The sequence below is a fragment of the Aspergillus versicolor genome (genome assembly GCF_001890125.1).
Source record: "Aspergillus versicolor CBS 583.65 unplaced genomic scaffold ASPVEscaffold_8, whole genome shotgun sequence".
Lineage (NCBI taxonomy): Eukaryota > Fungi > Ascomycota > Eurotiomycetes > Eurotiales > Aspergillaceae > Aspergillus > Aspergillus versicolor.
The window spans coordinates 1,411,992-1,425,297 of record NW_024467531.1 but is presented as its reverse complement, the minus strand read 5'-3'; the positions used below and the strand labels follow the sequence as shown (position 1 = coordinate 1,425,297).

General features: G+C 51.6%; 6 protein-coding genes across 6 annotated transcripts; 3 read left to right on the top strand and 3 right to left on the bottom strand.

Annotated features, from left to right (window-relative positions):
- Positions 1 to 439: 439 nt before the first annotated feature.
- On the top strand, positions 440 to 1,644 carry ASPVEDRAFT_893420 (uncharacterized protein). The gene is made up of 5 exons (XM_040818584.1): positions 440 to 834; positions 891 to 1,023; positions 1,071 to 1,090; positions 1,135 to 1,299; positions 1,352 to 1,644. The coding sequence occupies exons 1-5, from the start codon at positions 446 to 448 to the stop codon at positions 1,548 to 1,550; spliced, it is 906 nt and encodes a 301-aa protein (XP_040670912.1). The 5' UTR covers positions 440 to 445; the 3' UTR covers positions 1,551 to 1,644.
- A 16-nt stretch (positions 1,645 to 1,660) lies between these two features.
- ASPVEDRAFT_31557 (isopenicillin N synthase family dioxygenase) lies at positions 1,661 to 2,753 on the bottom strand (the record flags this gene model as incomplete). The annotated part of the gene is made up of 2 exons (XM_040810498.1): positions 1,661 to 2,518; positions 2,577 to 2,753. 2 exons carry the CDS (start codon positions 2,751 to 2,753, stop codon positions 1,661 to 1,663), a joined length of 1,035 nt encoding a protein of 344 aa, XP_040670911.1.
- Positions 2,754 to 2,931: 178 nt separating this feature from the next.
- ASPVEDRAFT_834120 (uncharacterized protein) lies at positions 2,932 to 6,298 on the top strand. The gene is made up of 2 exons (XM_040817379.1): positions 2,932 to 3,118; positions 3,175 to 6,298. The coding sequence occupies exons 1-2, from the start codon at positions 3,070 to 3,072 to the stop codon at positions 6,132 to 6,134; spliced, it is 3,009 nt and encodes a 1,002-aa protein (XP_040670910.1). The 5' UTR covers positions 2,932 to 3,069; the 3' UTR covers positions 6,135 to 6,298.
- Positions 5,851 to 8,368, bottom strand: ASPVEDRAFT_44676 (Zn(II)2Cys6 transcription factor). Its single transcript, XM_040813110.1, has 5 exons — positions 8,184 to 8,368; positions 6,937 to 8,134; positions 6,733 to 6,890; positions 6,489 to 6,686; positions 5,851 to 6,443 (listed from the first exon to the last, which is right to left on the bottom strand). The coding sequence occupies exons 1-5, from the start codon at positions 8,329 to 8,331 to the stop codon at positions 6,187 to 6,189; spliced, it is 1,959 nt and encodes a 652-aa protein (XP_040670909.1). The 5' UTR covers positions 8,332 to 8,368; the 3' UTR covers positions 5,851 to 6,186.
- Positions 8,369 to 8,472: 104 nt separating this feature from the next.
- ASPVEDRAFT_153416 (uncharacterized protein) lies at positions 8,473 to 10,903 on the bottom strand (the record flags this gene model as incomplete). Its single annotated transcript, XM_040808348.1, has 5 exons — positions 8,473 to 8,710; positions 8,760 to 10,089; positions 10,138 to 10,169; positions 10,221 to 10,765; positions 10,815 to 10,903. 5 exons carry the CDS (start codon positions 10,901 to 10,903, stop codon positions 8,640 to 8,642), a joined length of 2,067 nt encoding a protein of 688 aa, XP_040670908.1. The 3' UTR covers positions 8,473 to 8,639.
- A 244-nt stretch (positions 10,904 to 11,147) lies between these two features.
- On the top strand, positions 11,148 to 13,105 carry ASPVEDRAFT_44671 (MFS transporter). Its single transcript, XM_040813108.1, has 4 exons — positions 11,148 to 11,501; positions 11,562 to 11,940; positions 11,991 to 12,068; positions 12,118 to 13,105. Exons 1-4 carry the CDS (start codon positions 11,299 to 11,301, stop codon positions 12,931 to 12,933), a joined length of 1,476 nt encoding a protein of 491 aa, XP_040670907.1. The 5' UTR covers positions 11,148 to 11,298; the 3' UTR covers positions 12,934 to 13,105.
- The last annotated feature ends 201 nt before the right edge of the window (positions 13,106 to 13,306 follow it).

The window sequence follows — 13,306 nt, the reverse complement described above, 5'->3', positions numbered from 1 at the left end:
AGCTCGAACGTGGTTGACGAGGCAGCTGGCGTTTGCTGAAGACTGGAGATGCATCATGCCGACATTTTAGAAGTCCCCGCTTATCGTTACACAAGTCATTCAGCATTCCTCATTGGAGGCATATTCCCTGTTCTGCCTCTGCCGTGTCTGGGCTGATTAGCTATCATCCCAAGTCATTCATTAGAGTTAACCGATCATGTTGGCCGATCTTTCTCCGCATTTCTCAGCTGGACAGGACTAGGGGGTAAGCCTAGCCTGCAATGAGTTAGGCGAGCTGTGATAAGAGGATTTGGAGAACCCATGTCCAATTCTCCCTATCATGATCGGCAGATGCTAGCTTTGTTAGCTGAAGGGAGTTGGAGAGCCTGCATTTGGAGCAAGCATAGATATGGAACTGTAGTTGTTCTAAACCAAGTTCTCAATCTACCATATACAGATCCTCAAGATGACCACAAAGACGTACCCCCTCCCAAATGGCACCGGTGCCATTCCCGCCATCGGCCTAGGAACCTGGCAATCCAGCGCGAACGCGACCCGCGACGCAGTGAAACATGCCCTGCAACACGGGTACAGACATATCGACACTGCGCTAAACTACGGAAACGAGAAGGAAGTTGGTGAGGGAATCAGAGCATCTGGTGTCCCACGGGACCAGATCTGGGTGACTACCAAGCTCGATAACCACTGGCATCATCGGGTGCGGGAGGGCCTTGATGCATCATTAACTGCTCTGGGGCTGGATTACTTGGACCTGTATTTGGTACATTTTCCATGCTCGACCGATCCGGAGGATCGAGGGAGATGTCTCCCTGACTGGGATTTTGTGAAGACTTGGTATGGAATGTATCCGCGGGCTGGGGAAGGAATGTTTATACTAACGGTCCTGGCAGGCAAGATATGCAGAAGCTCCTAGAGACTGGAAAGGTCAGGAATATCGGGGTCTCGAATTTCCAAATTACGCATCTGGAGAGACTACTCAATGACCCATCCTGCACGGTTGTCCCAGCAGTTAACCAGATCGAGGTATGCCGTCCACTGTTGTGATCTGATATAATTTGCTAATATCTCAGCTCCATCCTTACAATCCCTCGTAAGTCTGTCCTGACACATCAATTATCCAGTCTAACAATAAAGTCCCAAACTCCTGGAATACTGCAAGTCCAAAGGAATCCATTGCACGGCGTATTCCTGTCTAGGCGGCCACAGCGACTCCCCTATAAATGGGCAGACAGATCTACTCAAGGATCACGTCGTACTGAGGATCGCTGAGGTGAAGAAGAAAACGCCGGCTCAAATATTGTACGTCTATATCCTGTTTTCCTATGTCTACACCACGATACTGACAAAATAGGTTAATGTGGGGACTCCAACGGGGCGTCAGCGTTATCCCGAAAAGCATCACCCCTGAACGGATCGAAAATAATTTTGACCTAGATGGGTGGAATCTGACAGAGGAAGAGTTTGGAGAGATCAGTGGAATCACGACAAGGGCGAAAGTCGTGGGAGATGCATGGATGCCTATTCGGGTTTTCGTCGGTGGTGATGAGTAGATAGCACCTTCTTATGGATGGGCCTTATGATGAATAGATTCTTGGATATTTGTATACACTCTGCTGAATATGAATTAATAATGATATAAAGAAAGGTTCCAACGCTCGTATCAGTACGTCGCGTTCATTCTCATCGCAATATAGTCACTACTAGTAATCGGCTCGTACATTTTCGGCCTGCCCTCGCCATGGCAGTTCGGCAGACATTCAATCAAGGAATCCCTATCTGGACTGATGAAATACGGAATCGAATACCGGGGCTTCGTCATCCGGCCATGACCGCCACCCTGCCCTTTCCCTTCACCAAGTTCATCAGCATTAACGAGCGGCGGAGCGCGTACACGGTGCATCGTGGACCTCAACTCGTGGTTACTCCACCGCATCAGTAGGTCACCAATATTCACCACCGCCGTGCCGGGGATGTACGGTGCAGGGTTGAATTTGCCCTTTTCATGTATATCCTCTACCTCCAGCCCACCGACGGCATCTTGGAAGAGGATTGTCATTGTGGCAAAGTCCGTATGTGCGGCGATGCGCTCCGCCTTGCCATGTATCAGTAGTTCTTCCTCAACGGGCGGATAGTGCAGAAGGCGACACTGGTTCGTGCGGTCTTTATGGTAATCCAAGAAGAATGCTTCGTCGAGCCCCATCCCAATCGCCGTTAGCCTCAGCATAAGCGTTTCAAGACCGGAGCACGTAGTGAAGAATTTTGCAAAGAAGGCTCGAAATCCTGGGAGGGATTCCTCTGGGATCCAGATATTGCGCATCCGCTTGTCATTCTCGTTTCCTAGTTCGAAGGACTCCTTTACGTCGGGGATCTTGCGGCGCTCCGCGATGCCGTCGGAGTCGAAGACCATCTGGACGACTTTTTCACGTCCGATCCCGCTGTATCCGCGGTGGTACCAACCTTCTGGGGGGTGGGGAGCTTTGTTCTTCTCGGAGTCAGGGAGGGCGAAGAATTTCGAACTCTACCAGGTAGGAGAAGGTGTTAGCTGAGTATGTAATATTCTCAATCGATATCCTTACCCATGTGAATGCCTCATCAACCAGGTCTTCAGCTACTCCATGATTCTTAATATAGGCAAATCCAACATGCTTAAAAGCCTGATACACCTCGTGGGCGACCTTGGCTACGTCTTCCGGACCTCCAGTGCGCGCTGGCTCAAGATCGATGATTGGAATGTTCGAGACGGTGGGCAGCATGGTGTCTGTCTTGCTGTACGTGCGTATTCCACAATGTAAATTCCATATCAGCGACTTTATGTCGTATTGGTTTGGACACTCTGCATGCCGCAGCCGAGGCTCCCCACTTCTCTGGTTGTTGATACATACCTGCTGTCCCATTGGTCTGTCGGCCAAGAGAAGTTGTTGGCCGATCACGATCGGGTGACACTGTTGGAGTAACGCCATCCCGCCTAATCAGACGCGAGACTCCAACTGAGAGGTAGTTATATGACATCCCCGCAGTCAATGCGCCAGCACTCATTATCCAAGTATTGACGACGACCGGTATCACAATATGGGGAGCCAATCAGACCAGAGGTACCGCATCGGGGTTGATGTCGGCGGTATGTCCCGAATCAGGCCAACAGTTGTAGGACACAGCTAATGCACTATATCGCAGGTACAAACACAGATGCAGTGCTTATCGATCTCGACTCGATGAGCATTATAGCGTCGCACAAATCAGCTACAACACACGATGTAACAACCGGGATCACCAGTGCCGCCCGGAAGGTCATTGAAACTGCCCAGGTTCCTCTCAGTGCTATCGGCTGCGTCATCGTCGGCACCACGCACTTTGTCAATGCTGTCGTGCAACGTTCGCCATCCTTACATCCAGTTGCAGTGATTCGACTCTGCGGTGGACGAGATGATGGCTTCGGTCGGGGAATTCCACCCTTCACTGACTTTCCGGTGGATCTGCGATCTTGTATCGAGTCCTCCCGGTATTATTGCCACGGCGGCTATCAAATCTCCGGCGAGGAAATCAGCGCCGTTGATCGAGATGAACTTCAGCACATAGCGGAACAGCTCGTTGCGGAAAGGGTCGAAAATGTGGTTATCTCAGGCATGTACGCCCCGCTTAATCACGCCCAGGAAGTAATTGTTCGGGATATTGTCTTGGAAACGATACAGCAATCTGAAAGTACTCCATCATTCAAACCACGCATAACGCTGTCCCATGAAGTCTCAGGCCTGGGATTCCTTGCGCGTGAAAATGCCGCAATATTAAACGCGACGCTGCGCCCTCTCGCGGAAAGAACGATCTACGGATTTAAGAAGGCCATGTGGGATATTTTCCAGGGAAGCCCGTGTATGTTGTATCTCACACAAAACGATGGCAGCGTACTCAGCGCCGAGGACGCGATCCACTATCCGATTCGGACGTTCAACTCTGGCCCGACAAACTCCATCCGAGGTGGAGAGTTTCTCTGGCGCGCTACTGGCAAAGAGAATGGCCGGGAACGGGATGAGAGGACAGAGCCATTAGTTGTAATTGATATCGGCGGAACTACCTCGGACGCGGGGCTACTGCTTCCAAATGGTCTACCCCAGATGAGTTCCATTACAGGACTAGTTGGGGGTGTGAGGACCAACTTTGCACTGCCAGCGGTCGAGAGTATTGGGCTAGGCGGAGGGAGTATCATTCGGGGCACGGGCGAAGACTTGGCTGTTGGGCCTGCAAGTGTTGCTTTGGAGCTTCTGCAGAAGGCAAAGCTCTTTGGTGGTGAATACCTCACGGCAACGGATATTGTGGCAGCGTCTGCAATCCACGTCCCCGGTGAGCCGAATCCCTTCCAGGGTATGGGAGAACTATCGCGATTAGCGAATATCACACCAGACATAATATCCCAGGCACGCGAGAGAATGAGGCAGATGATTGCGGCGCTGGTAGATAGAACAAAGACGCAGAAGGGAGACGTCGATGTCTTGATCGTTGGGGGAGGTGCTCCAATCATCAAAACTGATCAACCATTGAGTGGCGTCCGCAGCCTACGAACAGTGAAGGGTGCAGAAGTGGCAAACGCTGTTGGTGCTGCCATCTCGCGGGTTTCAGGCGTTATTGATACGGTCGTCGATACGTCCAATCAAACAGTCAGGCAGGCGCAGGAGCTTGTCTCCAAGCTAGCGATTGAGAAGGCTGTCAGTAATGGCGCGAACCGTGATTCAATTCAGATTGCTGAAGTGACAATGCTTCCAATTCAGTATGTCGACGCGAAAGCTCGAATTGTCGTTCGTGCAGTCGGAGAGCTGGCAGTGGTTTCCCAGGGATTGGCAACAGAAGCACTTCCCACTTTTGAAGAGCATGGCGCAGCCCAGGGTCAGGGTAGGACTATACCTTCTAATGTCAATGAGGCTGTCGATAAACCTGTCGACATTCAAACCTATCGCCCGTTAATCCAAAATCATCAATGGATCATCTCCCCAACGGATCTCGAATTCATCGCCCAGGGCTGCAAGGTTTTAGGTTGTGGAGGCGGCGGCGACCCATACCAGGAGTATCTAAAGGTCAGCGCTATTGTCAGAAAGAACCCGGGTTCTGTCAAAGTGGTGTCACCCAGCTATCTTGCAGACGACACTCTCGTCGGCTGGACCGGATGCATGGGCAGCCCAGAAGTGAGCATGGAGCGTCTTGAAAACGAGGAATGTCTCAAGGCACATGAAGAGCTGATCCGAGCCACCGGCCTTCCTCCCGTTTCTGGATTCGTAGCTCTGGAAATTGGCGGGGGAAACGGTGTTGTGAACTTGGGTGTCGCTGCGAAATTAGGAGTGCCCTGCGTTGATGCCGACTACATGGGTCGTGCGTATCCGACGGCCTGGCAGATCACGCCAAATGTTTACGGGACGCCCCGTGGTGAGGCACTAGTTCCTATGACGATAGCCAGTGGTGATGGCTCCGTTGTGACCATGACGGCTTCGCGAACGGACAAACTTGTCGATAAGATCCTGCGTGCCTCCTGTGTCGAAATGGGCTGTCGCGCTGGCAGTGCAGGTGCTCCCAAGTCGTCCAGACTCGTCCGTGAACAAGCGGTTACGAATACAGTATCCCTCGCATGGTGGATTGGACGGGCGATTGCCTTGGAGAAGAACATCGGTGACAGAGCCAAGCGGATAATTGATGAGGTTGGTGGTTCTGGCAGCGCTGCAATCCTTGGAGAGGGGAAGATTACGAGTGTGGAGCGCGTGCTGAAGACCGGTCACACTTATGGAGTATTAGAGGTAGATGGAAAACTTCAGGACGGAACGAAAGGAACTCTAAAAATTCCGTTTAAGAACGAGAATGCTTTTGTGGAGGCGCTTCTGCCGACTGGCGAGGCTAAGATCCTCGCCTCAGTGCCAGACCTCATCGCCGTTCTTGATGCTGAAACAGGTGCTGGTTTGGGAACGCCAGAATATAAATATGGCTTGAAAGTAATGATCATTGCCATTGCTGCGTCTCCGCGGTGGACGGACACACCGAGGGGTATGGAAGTAGGAGGTCCAGGGTCTATGGGATTTGAGGAGATACAATATGTGCCCATTGGGAAATACAGTGAGCCACGAAGTGTTATTGACGCCTTCGCTGGCTTGGAGGGGTAAGGGGCCTGGCTTGTATAGAAAACGCAGTATACTCGTAAACTATGTTGTATAATTACTCAGATGGGACCTGTGGAGCCATTCCATTCCTCATTATTCGTGCTGCGTGAAGGAAGAAAGAGTCAATGCGGAGGGCAACGGGCCGTAGCAGAGCAAGGGAAGCATCGTCATCCGCCCATTCCCGTAATCGTTGCAGTGATCCATGGAAGCTCCCAAGAAGCTCAAATGCAGCATGAACCTGTTCCGGGCTCGGGGCCAACAGAAAGAGGTATATTAGGAAATTCCCACAGAGTGTCATCTGAGAGCGGGCGTCTATCACTGGTCAGCATAATCAAGCACCGGGGCAACAATACGTACGGCCGCCCCAGAAGGCATGCAGGCATGCGCTGGTAATCCGGTCCATGAACAGAGTGAAGCTGCGGAACTCGTTGATGGCCGAGTCGAAATATCGGCAAAGGGATGAGTTTGGATCTGATTTAGCATACATCCGTGCAGGGCTCATTAACGCGCGGAAAAGAAGGGCCTGGACTGCAAAATAGGCCAGATTAAGTGGGCCTATCCTTGTCAGTCTGAGATGTAATGTATAGAAACCAAGTCATACCATTGTTGCGAAAGGAAGTAGCAGTATCTGCATTATACGCCATGGTCACACAGTTCGGGACCATCGACGACCAGGCCTCGAGATCCCGCTTGATACCCAGAAGATTGGCCTCTCTGAGTTGTGGTTGGGCGATGGATTGTTGATAACTGGAATCCAGACTACATAGATTAATACTGAGTGTAACAGTATTCAAGGTCAACCTACTAGTAGGAGTCAATCAACTCGTGTAGGATCCGGCTCAGTTTGACCATCTCCAAAAACCGAGCAGTGGTAGATATATCGATGCTCCGACTAGGAGAGTCTACTAGGTCCCCAAAGTCCACGGACACCTCTTCGTCAAATGCGAGGTCCTCCATGAGCGGCGGCGTTGTAGTAAATGAGCCTGGGTATACTAGCGGAGGGTTCCCATGGCACACAGACGACCAGATATCACTGATGTAGGTTGCCCACCACAGTTTCTTTCGCAGCTTTTTCTCCCCCGGTATAAGGTGCCACGCGGATGAGTCCCGGTGAAGTCCGACCATCTGCGCACATGCGACAAGGCGGGAAGTAAAAATCCACGTCCGAGGTGTTTCAATAGTAGCATTGTCAGCTGGTCTTTCATACAAAAGAAGGAGGCAAGCCTGTATTCCCCATAAATTTGGGGCATGCAGTTCCCGCTGCAGGCATGATTGGGCAGCTTCGAACAGGTTATGGAGATCGAACTGCAGTGAGCCTGCAACGTCTGGATCGTGCTTCCAGAACATTGAGCCGAGTCCGTATACGGCACCTCGTAGTGAGGCCGGGATCTTCATCCTGTCTTCTGAATATGCTTTCAAGAATCGTCCCTTGGATACCACGCAATATACCGGATGGACATGTTTGAAGAATAGTCGAACAAGTCCTGCCCCGTGCGGTGAAACCATGCTCTCAATTTCGTTAGACAGCGTCTGTTTTGCTAAATCGTCTGCCGGCTGGAACTCGTCCATCAACAGGTTAAAGTGGACTGGAAACGCGCTGTCCAGGTCCCCTGCACTCGCCTGGATGACGTCCGCACTTATGCCATCTCTTTCATTGGTGATGACGGACCTAAAAGAGGCCAGCAGGTCCGTATCTTGCTCGCCAGCGAGTCCTACTGAATGCGCTGTGCGGTTTTCGTTGTCCTCGAGGGTATCAACCGTAGGGGCATTATCGCTGATGTACGTTGCAGGCGACGTCTGCGAAGCTGCCTCGGTTCGGCTGCCAGGTGAAGTTATATCAGTCGGCAACCTTTGAGGAGACGTAAGTGCCGGTATCCTGGTGAAACTCGTGTCGATGGCTCTGTTTTCAGTCGTTCCCGTCTCGCGGGATCTCTGGCGCGGTGGAACCGTGGAACTATCGGCGGTTGACCTGCAGGCCTGGCCTTTTGATCGACAGAACCGGCCTGAACTGTTAGCTTTCATGATAGAACTACCGGAATTGGAGCAACACACATGGCGGCGCTGTCTCGATGATGCAGGCAGTCTTGCGCCGACGACAAGTGTCACAGGGGGGGTTCTTGCGACTTCTCCATTGTCGGGAAGCGCCAAACTTGGTTTTGATCTTGAATCTACGTCGTTTCTGGGGGATAGATCGATCCATTCCGGAGAAATGCATCTGCCATCTTGCAGATAAGGAGTGCACTGTTAGAAGTGAGAGACAAGTGAGGGGACGGCCAGGCAGTTTATTTGGGGTATTGAAGCTAATCCCAAGGGAGACTAGTCTAATACACCTGATAACACACCCAGTCGCAATAAACAGTTGATTAATCAGGAGTAGTATTTGAAAGGTTCTGCAGGTTTTACAGTTTGTTTGGGCTGTAGGAATATACATGAAAACGAAGAACGCTGGCCGTACACCAACAACAGGGCAACCACCCAACGTTTCACAATATATAAAACTAACTCGTTTCATGTCCCCCAGTTTTCCAGTAAATTATCAAAAAACATGAGAGGGGAGTAGAATCCAGAAGGAAAGTCGGCTAAGTGATTTCGTTAGCTGCTATCGCTACAACGGAGGGTGCTTCTCACATTGATTAGTGAACGTTGCGCCAAATTCATTCAAAGGAATGGGATCAAAATCGGTCCGAAAATCATAAGACACAGGCCCGTTCCCGTCCTCAGGAGATCCTTCCGTGTGGATTCCCAGAACGATACTCAGAGCTTTCGCTACTTTCCCAGCTTCCGCAGACGTCGTACTCATTTGACGCCAAATCTTGTGTGAGATCGTTAGTTGTTGTCGAATCTCTTCAACCTTAGGTAGCCTCGTTGTCTGTCCTGCAGTCTCAAGCAAACCAAATTTATCGATGTCCTGGAGGTAGAGACAGAGCACACTCGTTGCGAGCAGAATATCCTGGTTGAAAAGATGGGTGACCTTCCATCTAAGCTGGCACAAGCGGCCAAATGGCTGAGACTCTTCATGAAGCATCTCTTGAAATGATAGAAGCTTGTGCGCGGAATCTAAGCAAATTCGCACAGACTCCCTGTCCTGCTCTTGAGACTGTCGACCTGGATAGCTGATCAGAGCTCTCCGGTACAGGAGGACGCGTGATTTGTAGTAAGTTGTTTCTACACCGATTCGTTGTAGTACAAGATTTGGGCTATTCGTGATGGGGTGTGGCATAGTTCCCTGGCGTAGTACGGGCGGAATACCATGGCTGTGCACGTCTTGAAGAAGTGCGTCGACCTTGACCACCTGGTCGTAGGAAGGGGGATTAATATCGGCGTTGACGTCACAAATCAGCCCGAGGGCTGTTATAAGTCGCCCTCTTGCGACGAGCGGGAGGATTGGCGTCCATTCTGTTTCGGGCCTCGGAGGAGGCATTTCGGTAGTGTCCTCGTCAAAGTCGCAGTCGCGTAGGTTACATGGCTCTTTTGTATCCATGTGCGTATCAGTGGCGTTTCGAGGAAGGCCCGCCTCCAAAGAGAGAGTGAGATCTAATTGAAGGATTGAAACCCAGATCCGTCGACGCATTTCAGCATCGAATGGGGTTATCCCGGGAAAGTGATCCGGGTCCCGATGATAGCCCATGCGCATTGCAATATGGAGTATCGTACTAATGAAAAGCCAACCATCGGTAGCGCTGTCTTTCAAGAGTACAAACTCCCCAGTAAGAACCATCATGAGGGTTTCCAGCACATGTGGCCCTCCCCTCGTATACTTGGCCAGGATAAGACACTGAACCGCCTTCTCCCGGAAGGCATCCTTCATGGTAAGATATTCCGCCTTGAGCGATTCGGCTCGTCCGTCGGCCGAGTCGATGGTGAAGGTTTGCAACTGCGCAGCAATATACAACATAGAGAACATCAGGCCGATCCAACCGATGGAAGTTGCAGACGAATCTTCCCAAAAGCTTTCGTACTAGTAAAAGTCAGGCTGCCTGTAATCGGCCACATTGGGAAAGCTCACCTCTCGGAGAAACTTCTTGTGATGAATGAAATCTACATCACATCAATCCTCTAAAAGCGGAAACAAAGCTTCAATATACTGACATGGAGTGAGAATGTGGGAATCGAAATGAAGGACCATCAGGCGGTCCACAACTGGACGAGGAGGAACAGCAGCCAGGATCTCATCTCGAGTTGCATGACGGTTTGGGCCATAGAACAAGTGGGAACCGGGTAGAGCCTTGCTACCAGGGACCATGTCCTCTTTTAGGCCTCTGATTTTGGTCAAAATGGCCTCCCAATGGACACTCTGGATATAACTGGTTCCAGACTCGTTCAAATCTAAGGTGCCAGGGTCTGCGGGGTGCGCAGCTTCATCTTGGGATTTATTTGGTCTTCGGATTCGAGTCACATCTGAGAACGATGGTGGGCTTGGATCCGGCGATTTAACTGCAGCCGGAAGTGACTGGCGTTCCATGAGCGTCACGACAAGGCTCTCCAGTTCAGATATTCGGCCATGGAGATTGGCGGACTGTCGCGGAGCAACGGACCGCTGGGCATCAGGCGTAGATGCCTTCGCATAAATGCAGGAGCTGGTGATGCCGCGCCTGGAACAAGCTCCGCATGGATGGTGTCGGTCGCACCTCAACCTGGCAATGTTAAGCGCGCATGACCTGGTGGTGGCTATCGAGCACGTACTTTCGGTGCCTGCAAGGGTCGCAGGAAAGCTGGGCTTTGTCTCTGCGTCGGTTTGGCGGCGGCCGCGGACGATGAGGGTTATCGGCCATGGTGACTAGATTTAGCATACGAGCACCTATGTCCAGAAAGTGGAGATGGAGATGGAAGTGGAAGTGGAAGTGGAGGATGAAAGCGAGATGAGATGGAGATAGCAACGACCCTCCGACCGTCCGCCCACCCTCCGCTTCACCCTCCGCGTCGACCGTCCGTGCGCCACCCACGATGCCTCCCCGTCGATTAAGCAACCTCCTGATTTACTTCGTATTTACGCATTACTTTTCGGAGTTAATAGCCGGCGGAGTTATCCCTTGCCCAAACAACTAGCCATGGCTCTTCTACGCGGCCCTCGTCATCCGAGCATTGTTGGGCCGCCTACTGTTTCTTCCAATATATATCAAGCAGGCCCGCCAATATCTGGGAGCTACATCACCCCCGACCAAGTACCATGGCTGATTTGGAATCCGCCCACGAGAAACCAGTTATATCGGACGATGGCCGTAGCGAGCCTGACCGAACAGCAATTGAACAAGAGACGAAGGATAATGTCGTCGACTGGGATGGGCCAGACGATCCCCAAAACCCGCGGAACTGGCCAGCATGGAGACGATTGACCCAAGTCGGCCTGGCCAGTGCTTTCCTGCTCACTGCGTAAGGCAGTCCTGCGCTCGCTTGAAGTAAATCCGTACTGACTACCTACTACGTATACAGAAACCTCGCCGCCACAATGTTTGCACCTGGAGCTGCCGCGCTTGCTCAGGAGTTCCATATCACAAGTTCCACCGTGTCCAGTCTCACTGTTTCCATTTACCTTTGCGGCTTCGCGCTTGGGCCCATGTTCATTGCGCCGCTATCCGAACTGTACGGACGCCTTGTGGTGTACCACACCTGCAATGTCATTTACATTGGTTTCGTCGTGGGATGTGCGCTGGGTAAGAACACTGGCATGTTTCTCGTCTTCCGATTCCTTGCTGGGTGTGCTGCTTCGGGCCCATTGACTGTTGGCGGAGGGACCGTTGCGGACGTGGTCCCGCCGGCCCAGCGTGGGAGGGCGATGTCTGTATTTTTCATGGGGCCTCTTCTGGGACCAGTAGGTGGAATACCCCATGCAAACCCCATGACACTGACCGTTGTTCTCAGGTGTTGGGCCCAATTGTTGGTGGTTTCGTTTCTGAATCAATTGGCTGGCGGTGGACGTTTTGGATCATCGTAATCCTAGTGAGTAGAGCGTAACCCTACTATTCTCGGGTTGCTGACGTTGAGCTAGGCAGGAGTATTTTTTATCATGTCAATCTTCTTACTGCATGAGACCAATGCCGCTGTACTGCTGGAATGGAAGGCTGCGCGTCTGCGGAAAGAAACCGGCAACACTGCTCTCGTTTCAAAGATGGATCGAGGTCTGGCCCCTCGCGAGCTCTTCATCCGCGCCATTACTCGACCAACAAAGCTTCTCCTCCTCTCGCCCATCGTGCTGCTCCTTTCCCTCCTGTGTGCGTTCGTCTTCGGCCTTCTCTTTCTGCTCTTCACCACCTTTCCCTCGGTCTTTGAGGAACAATATCACTTCTCCGCCGGAATTTCAGGCCTGGCATATCTCGGCGTCGGAATCGGAATGGCCGTTTCTCTCGTAGTCTTCGCTACCGTGAGCGACAGGATGCACAAGGCACTTGGGGATTCGCCCAAACCCGAAGGACGCCTAAAGCCCATGATGTGGGTCATGCCCACTGTGCCTGTCGGCATCTTCTGGTATGGCTGGGCAGCCGAGAAGCAGACGCATTGGATCGTGCCTATCCTCGGCACCTTGTTCTTTGGATTCGGGTTTCTCTGGGTTGCAATGCCGATACAGCTGTATCTGTTGGATGCCTTTGGCCCTGAGGCTGCTGCGTCTGCTTTGGCTGCGAATGTGGTTCTTCGGCTTCTTTGCGCGGCTTTTATTCCATTGGCGGGGCCGTCCTTGTATGCAGACCTGGGACTTGGGTGGGGGAATAGCGTCCTGGGTTTTATAGGCGTGGCTTTCCTTCCAGTGCCATATTTCTTCTATGCTTACGGAGGGTGGCTTAGGGAGCGTTTTGCTGTGGAGCTATGACAGTTGATTTTGAGGCTGAGGTATCTAAACCTACGCTGGATAGTACAGGATATAGACCATTATTTTCAACCACGGATGTCGTTAGCATGTTGCACTCTGTAAGTAGTGACCAAAAGGTCAGTGAGATTCTGAGTTAAACCATGTAACCGATTAACGAATTATAGATTCTAGACTAGCTTGAGATCCTTGTAAGGCACTGAATGATGCCAACTATCAGTAGTATAATAGTTGGTAGTTACTAGCCAGGCCTTGCTATATAGACAGACCGGCAGTGGTCTATGTGAGCTACGGAGCGTCTAATGGAGGATTACTCAGCAGGAATCGAATCGCTATAGAAGCTAGATTGAATTGAGGCTTGATCCTCTAAAGAATA

What these genes read in the sequence shown, in the direction of transcription:
- ASPVEDRAFT_893420 (XM_040818584.1), top strand. Translation starts at nt 446, where the DNA reads ATGACCACAAAGACGTACCCCCTCCCAAATGGCACCGGTGCCATTCCC. An exon ending in TGGGATTTTGTGAAGACTTG is followed by an intron (nt 835 to 890) that starts GTATGGAATGTA and finishes CGGTCCTGGCAG; the next exon opens with GCAAGATATGCAGAAGCTCC. An exon ending in CTCCATCCTTACAATCCCTC is followed by an intron (nt 1,091 to 1,134) that starts GTAAGTCTGTCC and finishes CTAACAATAAAG; the next exon opens with TCCCAAACTCCTGGAATACT.
- ASPVEDRAFT_834120 (XM_040817379.1), top strand. Translation starts at nt 3,070, where the DNA reads ATGGGGAGCCAATCAGACCAGAGGTACCGCATCGGGGTTGATGTCGGC. An exon ending in CATCGGGGTTGATGTCGGCG is followed by an intron (nt 3,119 to 3,174) that starts GTATGTCCCGAA and finishes ACTATATCGCAG; the next exon opens with GTACAAACACAGATGCAGTG.
- ASPVEDRAFT_44676 (XM_040813110.1), bottom strand. Translation starts at nt 8,331, where the DNA reads ATGGATCGATCTATCCCCCAGAAACGACGTAGATTCAAGATCAAAACC. An exon ending in CATCGAGACAGCGCCGCCAT is followed by an intron (nt 8,135 to 8,183) that starts GTGTGTTGCTCC and finishes CTAACAGTTCAG; the next exon opens with GCCGGTTCTGTCGATCAAAA. An exon ending in TACTTCCTTTCGCAACAATG is followed by an intron (nt 6,687 to 6,732) that starts GTATGACTTGGT and finishes TGACAAGGATAG; the next exon opens with GCCCACTTAATCTGGCCTAT.
- ASPVEDRAFT_44671 (XM_040813108.1), top strand. Translation starts at nt 11,299, where the DNA reads ATGGCTGATTTGGAATCCGCCCACGAGAAACCAGTTATATCGGACGAT. An exon ending in AGTGCTTTCCTGCTCACTGC is followed by an intron (nt 11,502 to 11,561) that starts GTAAGGCAGTCC and finishes CTACGTATACAG; the next exon opens with AAACCTCGCCGCCACAATGT. An exon ending in TTTGGATCATCGTAATCCTA is followed by an intron (nt 12,069 to 12,117) that starts GTGAGTAGAGCG and finishes ACGTTGAGCTAG; the next exon opens with GCAGGAGTATTTTTTATCAT.